Here is a 21,182-nt window from a genome sequence, read left to right as displayed (position 1 = left end):
CGCGGGCGGGGCAGCGGAAGGCGGCGGCAGCGCGGCGCGATGGCGGCCAAGCGCAAAGCCGAGGCGCTGATCCCGGCCGAGGAGAGCGACCAGCTGCTCATCCGGCCCCTGTGAGCGCCCGGGGAGCCGCGCCGGGCCGGGGGGCGCGGGGGGTCGGGGTGGGGCCGGGCAGCACCGCGGGGAGCTGCTTCTTTCCCTGGTAAAGATGCCACTGCCGTCTGAGTGTGCTTCTGGTAGCGCCACAAGCGTTGTTTTTGAGACAGCCTGAAGATGCTACTCCAGGCTTATTCGGCCCGATTTGTTACTTAGGTGAACTTTAATGATACGTGTCAGTAGTTTGAGACTCGAGTGCTCAGTAAAAAACAAAAGAGGCCAAAATAATTTCCTCAAACAGGTTGTTTTTATTTCTGCTGTGTTACGTAGGGCCTCTTTTCCTTTGAGATAAGTACAGCTGTTCAGGTACTTTGGATATCTGAGCTTAAAAGGGCCGTGCAGTTGTTATTTCTACACAGAAAAGTAATCCCAGTAAAGGCATCCGAGGTAGTTACGTCTTTGCAGTGTGTGTGGGTTGTTTCAATCCTCATGACTTTGCTATCCTTTTGCAGAGGTGCTGGCCAAGAAGTAGGAAGGTCATGCATCATTCTGGAGTTTAAAGGAAGAAAAATAATGGTAATTATTGCATGAATATATTTGTATGCCCTCTCAGTGTGGTACTTCAGATCATCAAAGTGATCTGAAATGTTGGAGGTTAAATGCAGCCTCTGCACAGAAGTCAGACACAGTGCTAGAAAAGGCACATTTTGTAGCTTTCTGGGGCAGTATAGCATATATGATATTAGGCATCACCAAGGCTGTGCTGTGAAACAAAACCATATCCCCATATAAAATGCATGTGCTTCCGACCCAAATCATTCTACTTGAAATCCAATAGTAAAAGTAATGTTTAATGAAAAAAAAACCCCTTACTTTGCATGATGCTAAAAGTTACCAGTTAATAGACCAAAATGAAAGAGGGGTTTTTATATGTTCTGTTAGAAGCTTTAATGTTCTTTCACTTTTCAGCTTGATTGTGGAATCCATCCTGGGCTGGAAGGAATGGATGCTCTTCCTTACATTGATTTGATAGATCCAGCTGAGATTGATCTCCTCCTCATTAGTCAGTAAGTGGCACCTAAAGGAACAAATAACTTAAGGTCATGGTCTGAGCTGTGTTCACTTGTAGGTTATTAAGAGAGGCTGAAAATAGGTGTTTTTTAGGTGGTATGGAAAAATTCTAGTTTCCTGGGGTTTTTTTCTCCTCCTAAAAAAAGGAGGATCTCCATTTAGAATTAGGGACTGAATACTGAGGATGTTCATTCACTTTTGATGCACAACTCTCCTCTGAGCTCACTGTGATTTCTGACTCTTATAACCTGGCTTGCTTTAACACACATTGTGACAGCTCGAGTTTTCTACACAAAGACTGCAGAAGAGTATTGGTTGTGGTTTTTGCTCTATTTGCTTTGAGTTAAAAATGTTCTTGGAGACTTACACAACCTTTGAATGTGGTTTAAGTATTGCTTAGTGGTTGAGAGATGAGAGCCGTTTCTAAATGATGTACTCAGTAATAAACAGCTCTCCATAAAATCCCAAGTTTTTGTGGTCTGTGTTTGCTCTATCAGTATTTCAAAAGTAGTTTCTTAAAATAGTTTGAACTAGAATTGTGAACAAATAATTTAATTTTAGGAGATCATGTTTTAATCTGTAGTGTGCAACATGCAAAATTAGTATCATGTTTTTAGCTTTCTTGTATCTTTGATGTTTAGTGTCCCTGGTTCCTGTTCTCTCTTTAAATTTATATGGAAATTATGAAAAGAAGGTAATTCTAATACTATACATGTAAAACCGTGGCAATTAATGGAGAATTTTCCTGTATTAGTTTTACCTTTTCTTGGTTGTCTTTCTAGTCACTAGTCTGCAGAACATAGACCAGCACAGTTAACAAGAAGGCTGAAAATTCTGTTTCTGGGTTTTCATGACACTGTGTTAGTCCAGTGAAGTAGTGAATTATGGATATTATATATTAGTGTTGTGTAATATGAATGTATTAATTGGATTTGTGTGTCTTATTTTAAGTTTCCATTTAGATCACTGTGGGGCTTTGCCATGGTTTTTACAGAAAACAAGTTTTAAGGGAAGGACATTTATGACTCATGCCACAAAAGCTATTTACAGATGGCTTCTTTCAGACTATGTTAAAGTCAGGTAAGATAACCTGTGGGGTGTCTCTTCCTGAATTATTTCACCTATATAGCCAATGGGAAACTTAAGTTGAAGCTACCAAAAGTAGCTGGATGAACCTGGATGTTTTCACAAGTAGCAATGTTACATATAACCAGATTAGAAGTAATGAATCATCTTACTACCTCATGGATAGTTTGTAGTGAATTTTAAGCTCCTAAAGATACAATTCACTCTTCAGGACAAAGACAGACTAAATACTAAATATGCAAAGAGTGCTCTGTTACTTAGATGTTGGGGTTTTTTTCCTCTCTTTTATATTTTGTTTTCTTGTGTTTCATGCCTTGACTCATCATTTCCACGTGACTGCAATTGTCCTGAGCATATCTCAGCTCAGCTGTGTTGAGCTTGGGTCAGAAACCTGATGAACAGTCCTCTTTTAATTTGTTTATTCTGGGCTGGTAGGGAAAGCATGGATCTATGTGGTTTTTGGGGACTGTTACAAGCTAAGTTGCAGATCTCTGTTCAGGGCTGGGAATCTGTTGGTACTTTTAGAGAAACACAGAGCAGCTTCTGAACTGAGAAGACTATTCTGTCTTTCAAAAGACAGATACTTTAACTCTCCTTGCATGAGCTACATTTAAGTAGCTGGACTTGATTTCTAACATAGGAGACATGGTGTTACTGAATGGAAATCTAACTGTCATTGGGGAAAACCCAGGAAGTGTTTTTCCCAGCTGCTCAAATGAGCTGATATTAAGCCATTTCACTTCTATCCAGTAACATCTCAGCAGATGACATGCTGTACACAGAAACAGACCTCGAAGAAAGCATGGACAAGATTGAGACCATCAACTTCCATGAAGTGAAAGAGGTGGCAGGAATCAAATTCTGGTGCTACCACGCAGGCCATGTTCTGGGAGCAGCCATGTTTATGATTGAAATAGCTGGTGTGAAGGTATTTTCTCTTTATTATATGATGACATCAAGCCTGAGTACTAATGTAGTCATTAATTATTATTGTCTGTTATGCTCCACCACTGTGGCTGGAGCTGTCCAACAGACTTGGACTCAGATCAAAGTGAGTGGCCTTGGCCTAGGACATGTATTTGCTCATTGATTAAAACTGGCAAGTGACACATATTGGATCAAGTAAGATGTTTGGATTGTATGGGAGTCTGAGACACAACTCAGACTTGGAACCACTAAACATGTAGCTTCCCATGCTGGTCTGATCAGAGGCAGCTGGTAGCTGAGGCAGTTGTGTGGAAGCTGCATTTTAGTAAAATTTGTGTACAGATGTTTGTTTCTGTAATTCTCATTTACGTGTCTGCCTGTCTCAAGTGCTTAAATGGCATTTGTCAATGCGAGTTACATTTTTCTCGTAACACTTGTATTCTAAAGTACTTAAAGAAATAAGATCATTGTTAATTTTAGGCACAGGGGGATTAAATAAGTCATCATATAATCACAGGCAGCACTGTGCCAAAACCAGATACTTGAAACTCATCTTATGAATTTGGTTCAGCAGGATAATCACCATCCAAGGAAAGTTTCACACAGCCCTGAAGAGGGGAGAGAGAAGGTGGTTATGAGGCTTGCTGCCCAGTTGGAGTTTGTTCATGTTTTATAGTGATTGAGAATTATAAAAGTTCAAAGTTTAAAAAAAGCCTAGAAATAGAACTGAGTTTAAAATGATCACAATAAAATTTAGATCTCTTAGTGTTTCTTTTTTGGGTTTTTTTCTGATTGAGGCATGACGAAGATGTCCCTCTTACTATGCATGATTGAAATAGATTGGGTTTTAATATCCATAATTTTCTTTAACTCCGTGTGGTAATAGGTTACCTGGCAGACCAGGTGTCTGCTGTCGCTGACTGTATGTTATTGATTGTTCACATTTTCATCAACGGAATTATTGGTAAATAAAAAAATGTCAGTTTTGAAACCATCAGTTCCACCCTGCAGTTAAGAATCCATTAGAAATAAATAACAATTAAAAATTACTTCTTGGTGTAATGGGGAGCATGACTGTTCCATTTGGAAAATCAATTAGATTACAGGCTTTTTTTTAGTATCAGAAAATCCTAGAAGAATTTTTAATAAATAATTTTATTGGATTATTTATTATATTTGCATTCTGATATGTGAATGCAGTTTTATCTCCTATTTACTTCCTCTTAGGAGTTGCTGCATTTTATGTTATGTTCTACTTTTACTTCTTAGTGATCAGTGCAAGTATGCAAAATGCTGAAAATGGCACCTTGATATCTGAAATGAAAAATAAGAGCTTAATACTTGTTTACCTAGTTTTGTTGGAATTATGGTACAGCTTGAAAAACCTTTACTTTTGGATTTTAAATACTTGTATTATAGTACTGTTGACCTAATATTGTAAGCACTGTTCACATCAGAAGAGTCTCATTTAAAGTACAGCTGATCTTATTATCAAAAATTCCTTGAAACCATCTTTGCACAGCTTTTTATAGGCTGCTGACCTGGTAGAACCTGTAACCAGAGTACCTGCTGCTCTTTGTCTCCAACAGCTGTTATATACAGGTGATTTTTCAAGGCAGGAAGACAGACATCTGATGGCAGCTGAGATTCCCAATATTAAACCTGATATTCTTATAATTGTAAGTTTTGCAAAATTATTTCTTTCTATTAGTGATTAATTATGAATAGGGGTACGACTTAATTAAAGCCAAAACAGAATGACAAAGACAGTGGAGATTCAGTGGTAGTGATTTGTGTTAAATATCCAAACACTTGGGTGTTTAGAACTCTTGACATTGCTTCCCATTGTATTGAAAACTCCAGTTACAATTCTTCTGATGAAGCTCCTTAGGGCTCCAGACAAACCTTTCCGAGATGGGAGATTTATTAGATTTTGACTTGGATTGTACCAACCTCAATTTAACCAGATGTCTCTTTTAGTAGATCCTAACCTACTTCCAGATATGTTAAGAATTAGTCCTCAGTCAAGGTGGCCTGAGTGCTGTTTCATATTTTTGTTTTGTTTTGTTTTCTGAGTGAATTATTTTATCCTGAATCCATGTTTGGAAAACAGCATCTCACGGGAAACATTTTATGCAACAGTTCTATCTGGAAACAAACACTGGGATCTTTCAAATTACTTCATTTACTGTGTCCCTTCTAGCTGTTCTCTGTAACCGGTAATCTAATTTTAAGTCTCATCAAAATCTTGTCTTTTGTATAATTTCTATATTTTAAGCCAGAGGTTTAACCATGGCACATGTACCACTAATGGGCCATGTCAGTATGATCATCAAAGCTCTGGCAGCATTTCCAGTTAGGAAAATAAGTGTGTTAAACTTAAAATTTCTTAAAAGAAGCATCAAAATTAATAGCTCTAACTTCTTTAGTCCTAACAGGATCTGTCTGTCTAAATTGCTTGGAGGGGTTTGGGAGAGGGGAAGTTTCGGTTATTTTCCTTGGTGGGGTGGTTTTGGGAACTTGGGGGTGGTTTTGATTTTCCCCTCTCTTTGACCTCTCTCCCTCCTCTCCCCAGCATGTTAACACCAGTATGTTTATCTGCTTTTTTTTGATGGGTTCAGAGGAGAAGATCAGGAATTACTGTCTGTGTCAGCCCTCTCAATACTCTGTCTCTCCATGTGTAGGAATCCACTTATGGCACTCACATTCACGAGAAGAGGGAGGAGCGGGAGGCGCGATTCTGCAACACCGTTCACGACATCGTCAACAGAGGGGGCCGAGGTCTCATCCCTGTGTTTGCCCTGGGTCGAGCTCAAGAACTGCTTCTAATCTTAGGTATGTACCTTCCCAGCTCCTCTTAATGAAAAGGCACATAAAGTGATTTAGAATGTTTTCAGATGTTATAATTCCTTGAACCACTCCTTCAACCATTTTACAGCGTCTTAATTACCTATAATTTAATATATAATGCATGTTTGTTCAAATGCAAAAAATCCAGTAAACCAACCCGCAGTTCTACTTTGTGAGGTAGGATGGGAGACCTAGAAAGGAAGAGATGATGGTGTGGTAATAAGTGCTTGACTTTTGAATCTTTTTGAATCAGGATTTCAGCAATTAGGAACAATTATTACAAATTGAAAAATAACCAGTTACAACAACAACTGTTTTATTTAAACTGTACTGCTAAAAAAGGGCTATATTTTCTTCTAAAGTTCTACTATTTTTGCCTTTTAATTCACAAACTATGTGTGTGAGTATGAAAAACTCTTTATAGGAAAAGCTTAGAAGACCATAAAGGAGACTTCTAACACTTCTGAAGTCCTAATAATAATGAAAAGAAAATGGGGCTTTTGAACAAAAATGAGTGAGAATTACACATGAACATACCAAGCTACTTCGCATAAAATATATAGATAGTTGTTACAAGGTACTTCAGATAAAACAGTTTTTAAGTAAATTATTCCCAGGCCTCTTTGATTCCTTTTAGCACATTTAATTTGTACTGTGTTACGTGATTTTTTCACTAGTCTTTCTGCTCATTCACATGCTGGCAAGATCAGAAGATAACTATCTCAAGCTTATAATGCTTATATTTAGGGGTGTTCAATATGAAGCATTCCCTAAACTACTTGAAATTTTTCTCACTTTTCAGTTTAGCTCAGTCTTAGAAACTAATTTGTTTTCAAAATGTCTTACTAGTCTATTCAAATGTTAACAAGAAATTTGGATCTAGGCAAGAGGTAGTATTCAACATTGTAGGATTATTTACTACTTCTCATTGACTGAGAGGGTTTTTTTTAATTTATAGAGAACATAAAAACTGAGCGTTTTCAACCTTGTGTAGCCATTAGGTTGTAATTTGTTTGCCTCTTTGCTGTGTGTAGATATTACAATGAGTTTCTGAAGATAAGCTTGAAAATATATCTAGCAAAGCGAGACATGCAATTGGATGCTTAATTAGGTAGAAAATGCAATTGCATCTCATATGCCTACACAGTTGAGCCTGCAGACTTCTGTGTTTATTTTTCTTCTTTCTGTATGACAAAAATAAAACACTGTTATGGTGTAGAAAGTTATGGCGATGAATTCAGTCTGTGACTGGTTATCTTCTACTGGCTGTTTCCACCTTAAACCTGAGCTTATTAAAGTAGTCATGGCAATGAACCTCTCTGAAATGTCATGAGAAGCTTTGCCTGCAAATCAGAAATGTAGGTAAAAGCCTGTTGTAATGTCATTGTAAATGCACAAATACAGCCAGAAGAGTACCTCTATTTTTGGACGATTGTGCCTCAGTTGTGCAACATAAATATCTTTCAGACTAGCAGAACTGTATCCAAATGGGAAAATGGGTAAGTTATGTTTGTACAGCTGCATTCAAATCTCTTCTTTGTGTTTAGGAAAGCTCATGGCTACTGTCATCTTGATAAATTAAGTTGTGGTTTATGGAGACTCTTTCCTTGTTTTTGTTCCAGTTGGGCTTGTAAAATATAACTGATGGTGGTATACAGAAAGCCAGGCTTGATAATTGAGTGATTCCTTCTCACCTTGAATTCCATGGATTTGTTTTACGGGATGTTCATATAGTGAATTCTCACGAACGAATCTGTGTGCAGATGTCCCTGGCTCTTAGATGTATAATTAATATTTGACAGGGACATTTTAGCTTTATTGTAGAGGTGTAGTAAAACTTCTAGTGTCATAAATGTAGACTTATTGCTGTGTAGTATCATGTATACTTTATACCTTGTAGCTGAAGGTGGTGGTTGATTGAAATTTGACCTGCCAAAAGGACCTGAAGTTCACCTTTGTCATGTTTGTTTGCCTGTTTGTTTGTTTGTACTGGTTGTATACGGTTTCAGCTGGTGACTGTTTTAGAAAAGCAGATGAAAACAAAGAGGCTGTGATGGTGATATTCTGTAACAAAAATGAAAAAGCCCACTGGTAAATCTGTTCTATAAAAATTACTAATGTTTCTGAGAAGCACATACTTTATAAATAATGCTGTGGATGGAATTTTGTGTTTTGTTGTTTGGTGGCTGGGGTTTTTTTTGTTTTGTTCTTTTTTATTATTTTGTTTGTTTGTTTTGGGTTTTAGATGAATACTGGCAGAATCATCCTGAACTCCATGATATCCCCATATACTATGCCTCCTCTTTGGCAAAGAAGTGTATGGCAGTTTATCAGACATATGTCAATGCCATGAATGACAAAATCCGCAAGCAAATTAACATCAACAATCCTTTTGTTTTCAAGCATATTAGTAATCTGAAGGTAAGCTTGAGATTCTCACAAAAGGTGAACGTGACAGAAGAGTCCATATTTGCTGAATAGTTTGCATGTTTAATACTGTGATAGAATATTCTGAGTTGGAAGGAGCCCACAAGGATCATGGAGTCCAACTCTTAGGTGAGTGGCCCCTCCAGGAATCAAACCCACGATGTTGGTGTTTTTAGCGCCATGCTCGAATCAGCTGAGCCAGTCAATATCCTCAATAACCTACTAGATTGATTAGGTCCGGGTTTATATCTGAGTTACCTGCTGTCCCAGTGCTTAGAGGGCAGTTTGAGGGGAGCTTAGGCCCCAACATTTCTTCCACTATAGATCCCTGTGCTTGCAGTTTACTCCTTGTGGGTATCAGTAAGAGGAATCTTCCTGCAAAGGGTACCTTTTGTGAGGATGGGGTACAATCTGTGAACACAGGGCCCTTCTTGTACGTTGTTCAAGGGTGCAGCTGGGCTGTCCTTCGTTGAAGTAAGTTGTGGTGACTGATACTCGCACTGTGTGTCTTTTCAGAGTATGGATCACTTTGATGACATTGGCCCCAGTGTTGTGATGGCTTCCCCAGGTATGATGCAGAGTGGCTTATCCAGGGAGTTGTTTGAGAGCTGGTGCACAGATAAGAGAAATGGAGTCATTATTGCAGGGTACTGCGTTGAAGGAACTCTTGCTAAGGTGAGTTGCTCATGCACTACAACCTCTTGATGACAGGTAGCATTCATGTTAGGTTTGTAAAGAATTGGTCAATAGCAAGTGGCTTTATTTGATTTACTGAGATTGTTGTCAGGTAGGTAGGTATGTAGTCAAAACTGATTGCTTTTGGCTAATACTACTGAAAAGTACAGAAAATTTGCATATGGCCATTTCCAGTGATGTTATATAGAATAATCTTTTCTAGGGGCAGTTATCTTGTCATGAGAAAGAATGATTGATGCTTTAGACCTCTCCACTGCTTAATTTTTCAAGAAGGTAGCCCTAATCCTCATTCTAGAGAATTTGATACTAAATCTAACACTACTTATGTGTCAGAGATCAGACTGCCTTGTGCACCTCGTGCCACTGTCCATCTGTAGGGAACGAAATCCTTCCAAATTCCAGCGGCTAAGGGCAACCACAGCATCTAGCTTTGCCTTTAGAGATAGGAGTCACACACTTGTTACCATTTTGATGCAAATTAGAGAGATTTATCTAGAAGAAGTATGAACCCCCAGATCTGCTGAGGAGGCACAAGATGAAATGATGTGTATTGTGCATGCGTTTTTCATGTGTGAGTGTGTGTTCTGGGTTATTTAAGAGATTTTTTTTTCACTGCTTCACACTTAACATGGCTGCCACTATTATTTCATTGGTTTTTAAAATGTAAAGCATTAGTTACATGGTGTCTATAGGAGGCTTTACTTTTAATTAAGGTGCCTTTTTTTTCTAGCACATCATGTCTGAACCTGAAGAGATCACAACTATGTCAGGGCAAAAACTCCCACTGAAGATGTCTGTGGATTACATTTCTTTCTCTGCTCACACAGATTATCAACAAACTAGTGAATTTATCCGGGCCCTGAAACCTCCACATGTGGTCAGTATCCATGCTGCCCATTTCTCCAGAGTGGGATTCATCAAACCAGCTCATAGCCCTGACTCAAGGCAGGGACAGGTGTCTAGCAGTAGCCAGCATCCCTGTGCTTTGAATAATTAAAGGTGGAGATTTTAATCGTTTTTTGTCATGTTACCTTAGCAAAGTAAAAATGAACTTGCTCTTGAGTGTCTGTGTGTGGGATCCCTGGGGATGACTTTCCAGACAGTGGTGTGGTCCATAATCTGTTTCAGCAGTGTTTTGTGCAAGTAAGATACAGTATAGGACATTAAGTTTGGGGTGCTGGTATTGGAATAATTCACTGCAATTTGCCCAGAAATAAATAAGAAAACATCGATTGAAGGTGTGTTGCAGACAGCAAAAGACAAAGGCAGCACTTGCAGGGAAAAACATGAGCAAATCATGGGAAGCAGGAGGTGTGAAGGACCAGAATGTGAAAATGGGGACTAGGATCTGAAACTGGTGGAGAAACAGTGTGCAAGCACAGAAAAGAAAGAAAAAAATCGTAGCAGAAGAAAAGAGCATTTAACTTGGCAAAGAAAATTGTGAACTGTGAAGCATCCTCTTTGAATTGCATGTTTATTATGTTTATATCTACACACAAAGACAAAAATGTAAAGCTAACTGACTTTTAGTGTTGAACTTGCCTTTCATAATACAACAATGTATTTGTGTGTGAAAACTTATATGGGGTCTCTGTAACACACTCTGCTTGGCTGCATGTATTTTTCAACTAATACTCAGGGTTATGAAATCCCAGCCTTCAAATAATGCAGAGAATTCAAAGACACACAGAACTGTAATTGAGCTCATGTTTCATATACTGTGGCCTCATGGAATTGCATTTTTATAAAGATGAGATAGAATATGGCAGTTTTCTTGGATAATTTGCTTACTAAACATGTCTGGTTGAACAAATAACTTCTGCTAAAAGGAAAACTGTCTTTTTTACAGATTTTAGTTCATGGTGAGCAGAATGAAATGGCCAGATTGAAAGCAGCATTGATACGGGAGTATGAGGATAATGATGAAGTCCATATAGAAGTTCATAATCCTAGGAATACTGAAGCTGTGACATTAAACTTCAGAGGAGAAAAACTTGCCAAGGTATGAAATCAATGTTTTCTTATATGCAGAAGAGTATTTTCTTCTGGTATAAAAACTACATGGGATCTTTCAAGGCTCTATGTTTAATTGATTTCAAATTATATGTTTTCTGGGGTCTCAAAGTATGTGATTGTTTTGTGTTTAGTTGTATTCAGGGTTTGGTTTGGGGTTTTTATTTAGAGGTTGTTTTTTTGCTATTTTGGGTTTTTTCTTGGATTTTTCACTCTTCCAAACTTTTCTTGTGTTATGTCTCAGAAGGTTTCTAGGTTACTCTGACCTTCTTTTGTTTTCAGAGTTAATTTTATACTCTGATTTTTCTGACAAAAACCATATTTCATCTCTAGAGTTACCTGAAGCTGTGAATATTTCAGATTGCTTTGTTGCACTATTGTTGGGGTCTCCTCCCCTGCCATGTAGCCCTGGGAGAGGGGCCCTGGGGGGGAGACACGGGGCTTCCCTGCCCCTGCTCAGCCTCGTTCCCCATTGGTTGGTTTGTGTTCCCTGCGCGGGCAAGGACCCTCGGGTCCTGTGATTGAGCAGTTCCTGAGCAGAGCCCCGGCCATGCGGCTGGAGAAATAAACATCTCTGAAACATCTACCACAAATCTGTCCATATATACTTCTTTTCCACTGGACTCCTGGTTTGATATAGGCGTGTTACAGTAATCCCCGCTGTAACAAACTGGTGGAGGAATGCGGGCAAGACGCCGATCCCTGAGGAAGATTCATGAGTAAAAAACCACTCTAGACCTCTCTCTTCTCATCTTGGTTTGGATATTCTCTCTGGACTATGGAAGAATCATGGGAAATGGGGCTCTCTGAGCCACAGAAAGAAATGTACCTAGAAGTAAAAGGAATCCTTGAACAACAAAACAAAAAAGTAATGCAGCCGGTAGATCTAGAACATTTTTTCATCTGGCTTTTCAAAAGGTTCTCCTATATTTCTGGAGACTTACTTTTTGATATCGAACCTCCTGAATCTTGTGAGGGATGTTTCTGGGACGAGATCTAGGATAAAGTAAGGGATCAAAGAGAAGCTTTCTGTGCATACCTTATAATCAGGGAAGCTCTTGAGGAGCATTTGTATGGTCCCATTACCCCTAAAGCAGAGGATCATACTTATCCCGCGGCCGAGGCCGCGCGGCCGCCATCCCGGGAGCACATGACTGCAGCCGTGCCAGCGGAGGTGCCTGCGCTGGATGCGCCCGGCCCCCTCGGGAGCGCGCGCCTTATCGCGGACCCCATCCCTGTCTCGGGGTCCCCAGCCACGCGACTGCGAGGGAGGGAGCGATGCCGCAGGCGCCGCGGGTGCTGTGGGCCACGAGCAGCCAGGAACCGGGCATCGGCGTGGCAGGCTGCTCTGAGAGACTGGCTCGGAGAGCCCTGCGGAGGGAGAAGCAGCGGTTTCCACAGCGACACGAGAAGCCGCGCAGCGCAGCGCCGAGCTGAAACAGGGCCGCTCTCAAAGCAGCGTGGAGCCAGCGGAGCGGAACCGCTCACAGGGTGCGAAGCCAGCGGCGATGGCAACGCGGGGCCGCGCAGCGCCCAGACACGCGCCGGAGCAGCGCCGCTCGGAGAGCGAGGAGCAGCCCCAATGCGGGGGCCCGGCCGAGACGTCAGAGTCGGCGAGGCGGAGGCCACGCGGGACCGGCAGCCACGACGAACACGCAAGCACGTGATAGGAAGAGTTATAGCAACGAAAATCACAGGAACTGTGAAATGGTACAATGTAAAAACTATGGATTTATAACACGAGATGATACAGGGGGAGATCTATTCATCCATAGAACTGCCATTAAAAGGAATAACCCTAAAAATTACCTGCAAAGTGTAGGAGATGGGAAAGTTGTACAATTTGATATAGTGCAAGAAGGGTTTACAAGCAGCGAATGTTACTGGGCCTGGGGGTATTCCAGTCAAAGGCAGCCGTTATGCACAAAATTATAAACAATATCCATCCCAGCAATTTCCCTACCCACAGCCTACTTCCCCCTTTTACCCTATACCCAATATGAACCCCTTCCTAAGTTTACCCCATCCCCAGTTTATTCCTAATCCGTTTTTCACCCCATGGCTTCCCTATACAATTCCATTTCCCTACAATTCCTCTCCGATGCCGAGGGGGGGATGAAAAGAGGGAGGGAAGAAATTAAACCCTCTCCTGCCTCAGTTTCCCCACAAAACATGCCCGGAGAGTTCTGTCTCCCTTCTGTCAGCCCTGAGATGTTCCGGAGAATCTGTTTGGACATTTAAAGACTCAGGAGGGTGGCTTGTTTTGTCTTGAAACTGTTCTTGTTATGTTTATCCAGTTGTTTTCATTCTCCTTTTATTAAAATAAAATGGGTGAGATGTTGGGGTCCCTCCCCCTACCATGTAGCCCTCGGAGAGGGGCCCTGGGGGGGAGACACGGCGTTCCCCTGCCCCTGGTCAGCTTCATTTCCCATTGGTTGGTTTGTGTTCCCTGGTGTGGCCAAGGACCCTCGGGTCCCGTGACTGCAGAGTTCCTGAGCAGAGCCCCGGCCATGCGGCTGGAGAAAAAAACATCTCTGAAACATCTACCACGAATCTGTCCATATATATTTCCTTTCCACGGGACTCCTTTTTGATATATGCGTGTTACAGTAATCCCCGCTGTAACACACTATATTGTGTTTTTTCTCTCCAGGTGATGGGATCTTTAGCAGATAAGAAACCAGAGCAAGGACAGAGAATTTCTGGAATCCTTGTTAAAAGAAATTTTAACTATCACATCCTTTCTCCTTGTGACCTCTCCAGTAAGTATAGACAGTGATGTGATCAGTAGGTAATTGAAACTTACTGTGTCATTAAAACACTTAAGAGTTCTGTGGTATTTTCCTGCAGTTTTGTGTTTCATAAGCAATTAGTGAACATCTTAGTTTTATTTTGTTTTAGTTTTGCCCTAAGTTCTGAACTGTTGTAGTGAGAAGAAAGGCATTTAATTCATTGTTCACTCAAATTTAAAATCTTTTCTTTCTCTAACAGAAAAGAAGCAAAACTCCATGTCCCTTCAGGTTACTTAAAACCTTTTCCTCTGCAAGAATATGCATAAAACATTCCAGTGAGAACCAAAAAACACCTCAGTCAATAGTCCTACCATTTTCTAAAATGTCGTTAGTTTTTAGTGTAAAAGCTACAGAACAGAGAAAATATTTGTGTAGTCCTCCTTTAATTTTTATTACTCAAGGAATCGATCTATTTTCAGAATAGAAGAGGAATTAAATCTAAGGTCAGAAGAGCTGGGGGGAAAGCAGTTCTGCTGCCCTAGTTCATTGTTTGTCTCTAATAGGCAGGATAATACAACAAGCTGGTTTCCTAACCACAAATATATTATTTATCTTATAATAGGTGCTCCACCTTCCTCTTATAAATTGGCCTTTTCAGCCCTCTTGTCTTAAATGTTTCAATGCCATTATTTATCTACAATGGCAATTTTATTGATTAGTAAATTCAGAGAGCTAATTTTTAACATGTACTTTTTAAAATGGTTTCAGATTACACAGACCTGGCAATGAGCACAGTGACACAGACACAGGCCATTCCCTACACGGGCCCTTTCAATCTGCTTTGTTACCAGCTACAGAAACTCACCGGTGCGTATGTGGGAGGACACGGTCATGATTTACACTGGTCAGCTTTTAAAACAACTTCCAGTCTTCAGAGGTCTTCTGACTGGAGATTTCTTCCCATTTTACAACATTCATTAGACTATGCAGCTTCTGCCAGATCCAGTTCATGAGTATTACACTGGTTTTTGGGGGGATTCTACTGTAATCATATTACAAAGTGATGAGCATATAGCAATACAGAGCATAGGCTGATTTCTGTCTCTGTCAGCCCCTAAAGCGAGTGCTCTGGCCACTCTGATGGAAACTTTATTAATTGATCTTATATCTCTAGCCCCAAATGGAATGGCTAATGCCATCCAGTTCATAAAAACAAGAGCTCTCCCCTCCTTTTTGACAGACAGCCTCTTCTGTGCCTCCCTAAGAGGCAAGAGTTGGCTTTTCCTGAATGGGAATCCGTTTAAACCTGAGACTGGGATGATCCTCTGTGCCTCTCTCTGGCTTTCTCAAGAGTTAGGGGCAGCTCCTGTCCTAGTTCATTAGAGGTACACACATTTGCAGGTTCCCTTCCCAGATGTAAAGCTCAGACTTATTTTATTCTCTAGTGTCAGAATCTAATTCATGTCACTAGTGAAGAGAACACCTATATTCAGTTGAGGTTCAGGTGTCATAACCCAAGTGCTACCAGGCACACAAGTGCCTTTGGTTTAAGCTCTATGCTTACGTGAGCAATGGGTTATCCTTTAAGGGGGTAAGAGCTGGTTACTATTGCAAATGGAGCAGAATTAATAAAGTTCTCATTTGTTTTCTTTTTGTTGGTGTACTCACGCAGCATCAGTGTACTAGGCCAGTCAAGTATGAGAATTCAAACCAAGTAAAAGGGTCAATATTAACTAATAAAAAACCCCAGACAATCTAGAAGAAAGAAAATAATATTGTCAGGTGAGGGAAGAGAGTATGTGGTTCCATTTTGTAAGCTGCTCTGAGCAGTTCTGGTAACAGACAACCCCTCTTATTCTTAAACTCACCTATTTTCTTATGCAAATAAAGTTAGTTGTGCTTCCAGTATAATTTCATTATTGCTAACCGTTTGTTGTCACTTCTTAGGTGATGTAGAAGAAATAGAAATCCAACAAAAACCAGCCCTGAAGGTTTTCAAAAATATTACTGTGATCCAGGAACCAGGCATGGTAGTCCTTGAGGTGGGCATTGGTGAGGGAGATAAAACTTAACTTTGTTCTCCAGTTTCTGCAAAACAATACCACACAGATGCCATGCAGAATTCAATGTTTTAAGGAGTTTTCTGTTGGATGACAAGTAGAGCAAAGGCTAGAACAAAGTTCCCCTTGAGCTGTCGTCCTGTGTGGATGTGTATTATTTGATTCATCCACAGCCAGTTGTTTTCTTTTTGCTGCATCTCATGAATATAATGGCAGATTTGGTGCCCTTTTTTTATTTGGCAGATAGTAATTGGAAATAACATCAAATGGTGTTCCTTCCTCCCCCAAAGAGTTGTGGTAATTAGTTATTTTGTAAATGTGCTCAGAAACATTCAAAAGCTTGAATTTTTCATGGGAAGTTACTGGAGTACACCCACTTAAAAGTAGTTAATAATTTGATGTGAAATGTATGACAGTCATTTGAAGCTGGAATTCGGAGAAAAGCAAAAAGGAGAATGCAATTAATGTTATATTGTTTTTATGCTGTATTATTCACTCAATCCAACTTAGGAATTTTGTTTTGTTTTGTTTTCCAGTGGGTGGCAAATCCTGCTAATGATATGTATGCAGACACTGTGACAACAGTGATACTGGAAGTTCAGTCAAATCCCAAAATACAGAAAGGTATAAGTTTAATGTATGCTTATTTAACTGAGGCATTTCTTCCTTAGCTTAGAGGGAAATAATGCCTTCTAATAGATTGCAATCCCCTTATTGTATTTCCTTGCCTTATGGAACTTACTAGGGAGTAAAATTTGCTACTGAAAAACAGAATTACAACTTGGTCTTCATTATTTGTGACATGTTCATTTGTTGAAACTTTCTCTTACATGGCAGCTGATAACAGACTGTGGGAAACATGGCTTTATTTAAAATGAGTTAAATCTTACACAAAAAAATCTAAAGTGATTAAGTTTTATATGGGCCAACCCAGGCCATTTTATGATTCTATGATTCTGTATGGACAAATAGGTGTTTATTTTCACTGGATTACTCCTCTTGTCTTTTTATTATATATTTTAACAATTTTGTATAGTAGCAGTCAGTGTTCCTTTGGTATTTAGTCCCATACCTGACTCAACACATTTGTTAAAAATCCTTTCGCCTGAGTTTATAAATTCCCATAACAGTCCTTACTTTCTCATCTTTTTTTTTTTAAATACATTTTAAAATAAATCGTTTAAATATACATCTTCTATTTAGTTTTTGGACTGTTTTTCAGGAAAGTCAGTTTGTGACTAGAATCTATCAGTTAGCCATTTTACCCTACCAGTAAATGTCTGTGAAAGTAAATTTTTTTTTTCTTTTCAGCTGCAGTAAATAAGATTTCCAAAAAAATAGATATGGATGTGTATAGGAAAAGAATGGAGATCATGCTTCAGTAAGTTGTATTTATTTTTTCTAAAGGAAAATGAGCACTATTAATCGTGTAAATAGAACAGTCTTAGTATAATAGAATTTAAAGATATGTAAAAATACTTCATGCAAATTTACTTCAGTCTAATTTCTGTGAAGGCCAGGAATTAAGTCAAGAAAGAGGTACAGTAAAAAGTTCTCAGCACCATTAAAATTTTGAATACAGGGCCCAGTTATTTCTTCCAGAAGCAGATTTTTAAGTTGTCTCCAAAGATTATGTTACAAATTGTTAATAAAAACGACTTTGGATCACATCTCTTTTAAAACTTACTCTGATGTGTAGTCTGTTATTTATGTAGAAATCTTGCCTCTTTTGAAATCAAAGGAATCCTTCCCTTTGTCTATGATGAGATTATTTTGGTAAAATACTTACTGTTAATTGATACCCACTGTCATAATAAAGATTGATATTTTTAATTACATCTGAATGGGTTAAATAATTGTTGCTGAAAGGTGATACTCACCTGACAAAGGCACCCCAGGGTTCAGAGAAAAACCTGAGTTTATTGTGCTGTTTGGCCACATCTTACACTCACGGGTCTTTGCTTTAGGGATATGTTCGGAGAGGACTGTGTGAGTTCCAAAGATGACTCTGTCCTGTGCATCACAGTGGATGGAAAGACTGCCAACATTTCCCTGGACACTCGGGTATGTAGAGCAAAGCACTTGCTTCTGTGTGTGCTGTGTTCAGCAGTCTCCTGTCTGGCACAGTGCTGCCTACAGTGTCATGTACCCACTTGCTAAGGAAACGTACTTGGTATCAAAAGAGAGTGTTATTAATTAAAAATTTCTAGCAATGTTTATGCAACAAATGCAGTACATTTAGAAAAAAACAGTATTTTTCTGCAGCTCAGTTGTATGAGAAAACGTATAATGAAAGATTGTAGAAGAGAAACTGGGTTAATCCACTGAGTTAATTTATTTTTTAAATGCTTTTAAAGCATGGCTCTGGTCTGAATAATTGAACAGTTACAGGGTAGGAATGTTGTTAATAATTTTTTTTGTCCTCTTGATCCTTTTGGAGCTAAATTGAACGCCTGAAATACTCACAAAAAGAAATACTTCATTAATTTACTAGCTCGGTTCAGAATTGGATGTCATGCATGTTAGAAGGGTGCTTTAAGAAGCCATCACACCTAGATATTCAAGTAATGTAAAACTCTAAAGAATGGTTAAAGCCATGTCCTTCATGTTCTTAAGCATTTTAATGTGTTGACTTTCTGTCATTACTAATAATGTCTTAAACATAGATTGCGTATTGCCTCTATTCATAGTAATAATACAATGTAAATTCATTCTATGGAGTAGCTCTCACATGCTCTCCTTAAGGGGTCACAACAAATGTTTTAAGTGTTCCACAAACCCAGAAGAAAAGATTGGCCTCTGCCAAAAATTTGTTACCTATTGAAACAAAAAAAGTGAATGTTAATTACCTTCAGAGAACAGTGAGTTACAGCCCTGTGGGTAACATACAACTTGTGCCATCTCTTTTCAATTTTTTAATAAAAGTTGCTACATTTCAGTTTGTACATTGTACAGAAAAATACAGGACTGGTGAAGGAACTCTTGAAATAAAGAAAAAAGTAACTAGACTGGTAGGCAATGCATACTGCTTAATCAGAAGTTTGATTTCATTTTTATATATGTCATTATTGTTAATAGATTTGTGTACTGACAGAAATCCCAATGGCAGCTCAGTTACAACAGGGTGTATCTTTGCAGTACTTACTTTACAGACTGTGTTGGCAATGGCAAGCTTCTGCCATTGTGAACCAGATTTTACAATGAAGATCTTCTGGCCTTCTTTATGTGCATATTATTGGCTTTAAAATAAAAAGCTGTTTAGTGTAGATCTGACTGGTGGGACATGTGGGTTTATATTTTCCATGTTAACATAGTGCTGTCACAATTAACAGAATTTTTGCAACATTGCTAGATAACATTAAATGCATGTTTGCTGTTTTAAGGGCCTTTTTCCTCCCCCCAAGCCTTTATGGTTGGAAAGAGTTACTTGATCAGAAGAGTTACAAGTTAATACTGAATTAAAGGAGGTATAGTCTTGAAGTCTAGAAAGGCCACAGGCCCAAGAACATTATTACTACTCAAATGCTGCCCTTTGTTTTTGAGGTAGAGCAGTCAGGGGTGAATGTAGATCAAGTTACATTTTTGGGGTGGGCATCTTTCTCTAGGAAGATTTGTTTTAGTAAAAAATCTATTTGTTTGGATTATTTTTGTGTAAATGTCATCATGTGTGGGGGAAGATCAGTGTGGTGCCTGTACCTCTGTGGTGAATACATGCGTTTTGCAGTATTAACCTAATACAGCGTGAGTGAATTCACAGATAAAATGAAATCACCAGGGACTGAATCTTGTGTGATTTTATTTGATTTTGAATTAAATGTAATCTACAAAACATAATGCATTTTACATAGTAGTTCTGAACATAAGACTTGAAATTAAACTTCTTGTCCCTCAGCAGGACTTGCTTAAGTCTTCTCTGAATTCATCTACCTGCTGGCAGACCACTGCAAAACATACAGTGCTGCTCGATAATTTCCATGACTACTTTTTCCTTTCCCCTTTCGAGCATTCTTCTCGTGCTGAAAGGGAGCATGAAGTGCCAGTTGTTGTAACATCCTTCTCTTTTTGTTCCCAGACAGTTGACTGTGAGCCAGGAAGCGAAGATGACGAATCCCTTCGTGAAATGGTGGAACTGGCTGCACAGAGGCTTTATGATGCCCTCAGCCCAGTATACTGACCTCTGTAGATAACCTAGGATGCCTAAAAAAAATCTTTTAAATGTTTAATATGTTTGGGCTATTTTTTAAGAGTAAATAAAAATTTTTTCTTCAGTAAGTCAAACATATCAATTCTGTGAATGTGAAAGTGCTGAGTTACTTCACATAATGGATCAGCAACCTCATAACAACTGTATTTGTGCATATAGATGCAATTAAATCAGGCAAAGTGTGCATATGTTCTCTTATATGCACATACAAGGAATAAGAAAAAAAATTAACCTAATACAGAATTACAAAGGTTAAATGGATTTTTGTATTTTTAAATATTAGAACCAGTTGGGAGGATAAATTGGATGTATTGAGTTTGCATATAGAATTTTGTTCCTGTTGAGTAAGTGATTGCCTGCACACTTGTATCTACTTGAAGTCAAAGGGGTCTTGAACACAATTAAAAATGGAATCCATGCTTGCTTTGGAGCTTTAAAACGCTGCATGCTGGCATTGCCATTAGAGGAGCACCACCAACTGCAAGAGAATTGGGTGCTTATGACCTGTGACAGCCTCATTTGCCCCGAGTACTGCTGTCCCCACGTTGGTGACCACCCGAGCCTGGGAAAAGGGACATGGAGAATCAGACACTGCAGGACACAGAGCAGAATTCCAAATACGGTGTGATTGATACTCTGAGGTAGCTGTGGTTGTTGCCAAACAATGCCATGCTGAAAAATGTCCACAGAACCTGAGTTTTCTACAAAAACACTGTGTCTTGTACACACTTCTCCTTGTCAGCTGATGAAAATGGCACCTGATCTTCATAGCATGAGTAGTATTAGCAGAATTAGTGTATGAGTAGTATTAACAAAATTAGCGACACTTTCCTCCCCAAATTGTGTCGTTAGCAAGCTAAGCAGTATAGAGTCTTTTAAATGAGGTAGTTGCATTTTCTTAAGAGGGAAGTCTCTTTGAAACAGGTAAAACCCATAAAATATTGCGTTCTTTTGAAAGTACCTCCAGCCAGCACGAGGGGGGTGTATGAGGGGGTGGGTCCCCGGCTGCCGCGGGCGCGCTCT

The 21,182-nt window shown here is 39.3% G+C and overlaps 1 protein-coding gene across 2 annotated transcripts; it reads left to right on the top strand.

Annotated features, from left to right (window-relative positions):
• The first annotated feature begins 2 nt into the window (after positions 1–2).
• CPSF3 (cleavage and polyadenylation specific factor 3) lies at positions 3–20,227 on the top strand. 2 transcript variants are annotated; one of them, XM_042033044.1, is made up of 18 exons: positions 3–110; positions 606–669; positions 1,063–1,160; positions 2,116–2,244; positions 3,001–3,178; positions 4,767–4,856; positions 5,862–6,012; positions 8,273–8,448; positions 8,971–9,129; positions 9,881–10,027; positions 11,000–11,152; positions 13,817–13,925; positions 14,664–14,762; positions 15,843–15,937; positions 16,492–16,579; positions 17,267–17,336; positions 17,923–18,019; positions 20,028–20,227. In XM_042033044.1, the coding sequence occupies exons 1-18, from the start codon at positions 40–42 to the stop codon at positions 20,127–20,129; spliced, it is 2,076 nt and encodes a 691-aa protein (XP_041888978.1). In that variant the 5' UTR covers positions 3–39; the 3' UTR covers positions 20,130–20,227. The 2 variants fall into 2 exon arrangements, with proteins under 2 accessions (XP_041888978.1, XP_041888979.1); XM_042033045.1 differs by lacking the exons at positions 3–110; positions 606–669; positions 1,063–1,160 and having other exon boundaries at positions 2,193–2,244; positions 3,129–3,178.
• The last annotated feature ends 955 nt before the right edge of the window (positions 20,228–21,182 follow it).

Source organism: Corvus kubaryi, unplaced genomic scaffold, assembly GCF_017639235.1.
Source record: "Corvus kubaryi isolate FWS band 111438036 unplaced genomic scaffold, C.kubaryi_AGA036_p1.0 37354, whole genome shotgun sequence".
NCBI classification, from domain to species: Eukaryota; Metazoa; Chordata; class Aves; order Passeriformes; family Corvidae; genus Corvus; species Corvus kubaryi.
This window is presented reverse-complemented; position numbering and strand designations above follow the sequence as displayed.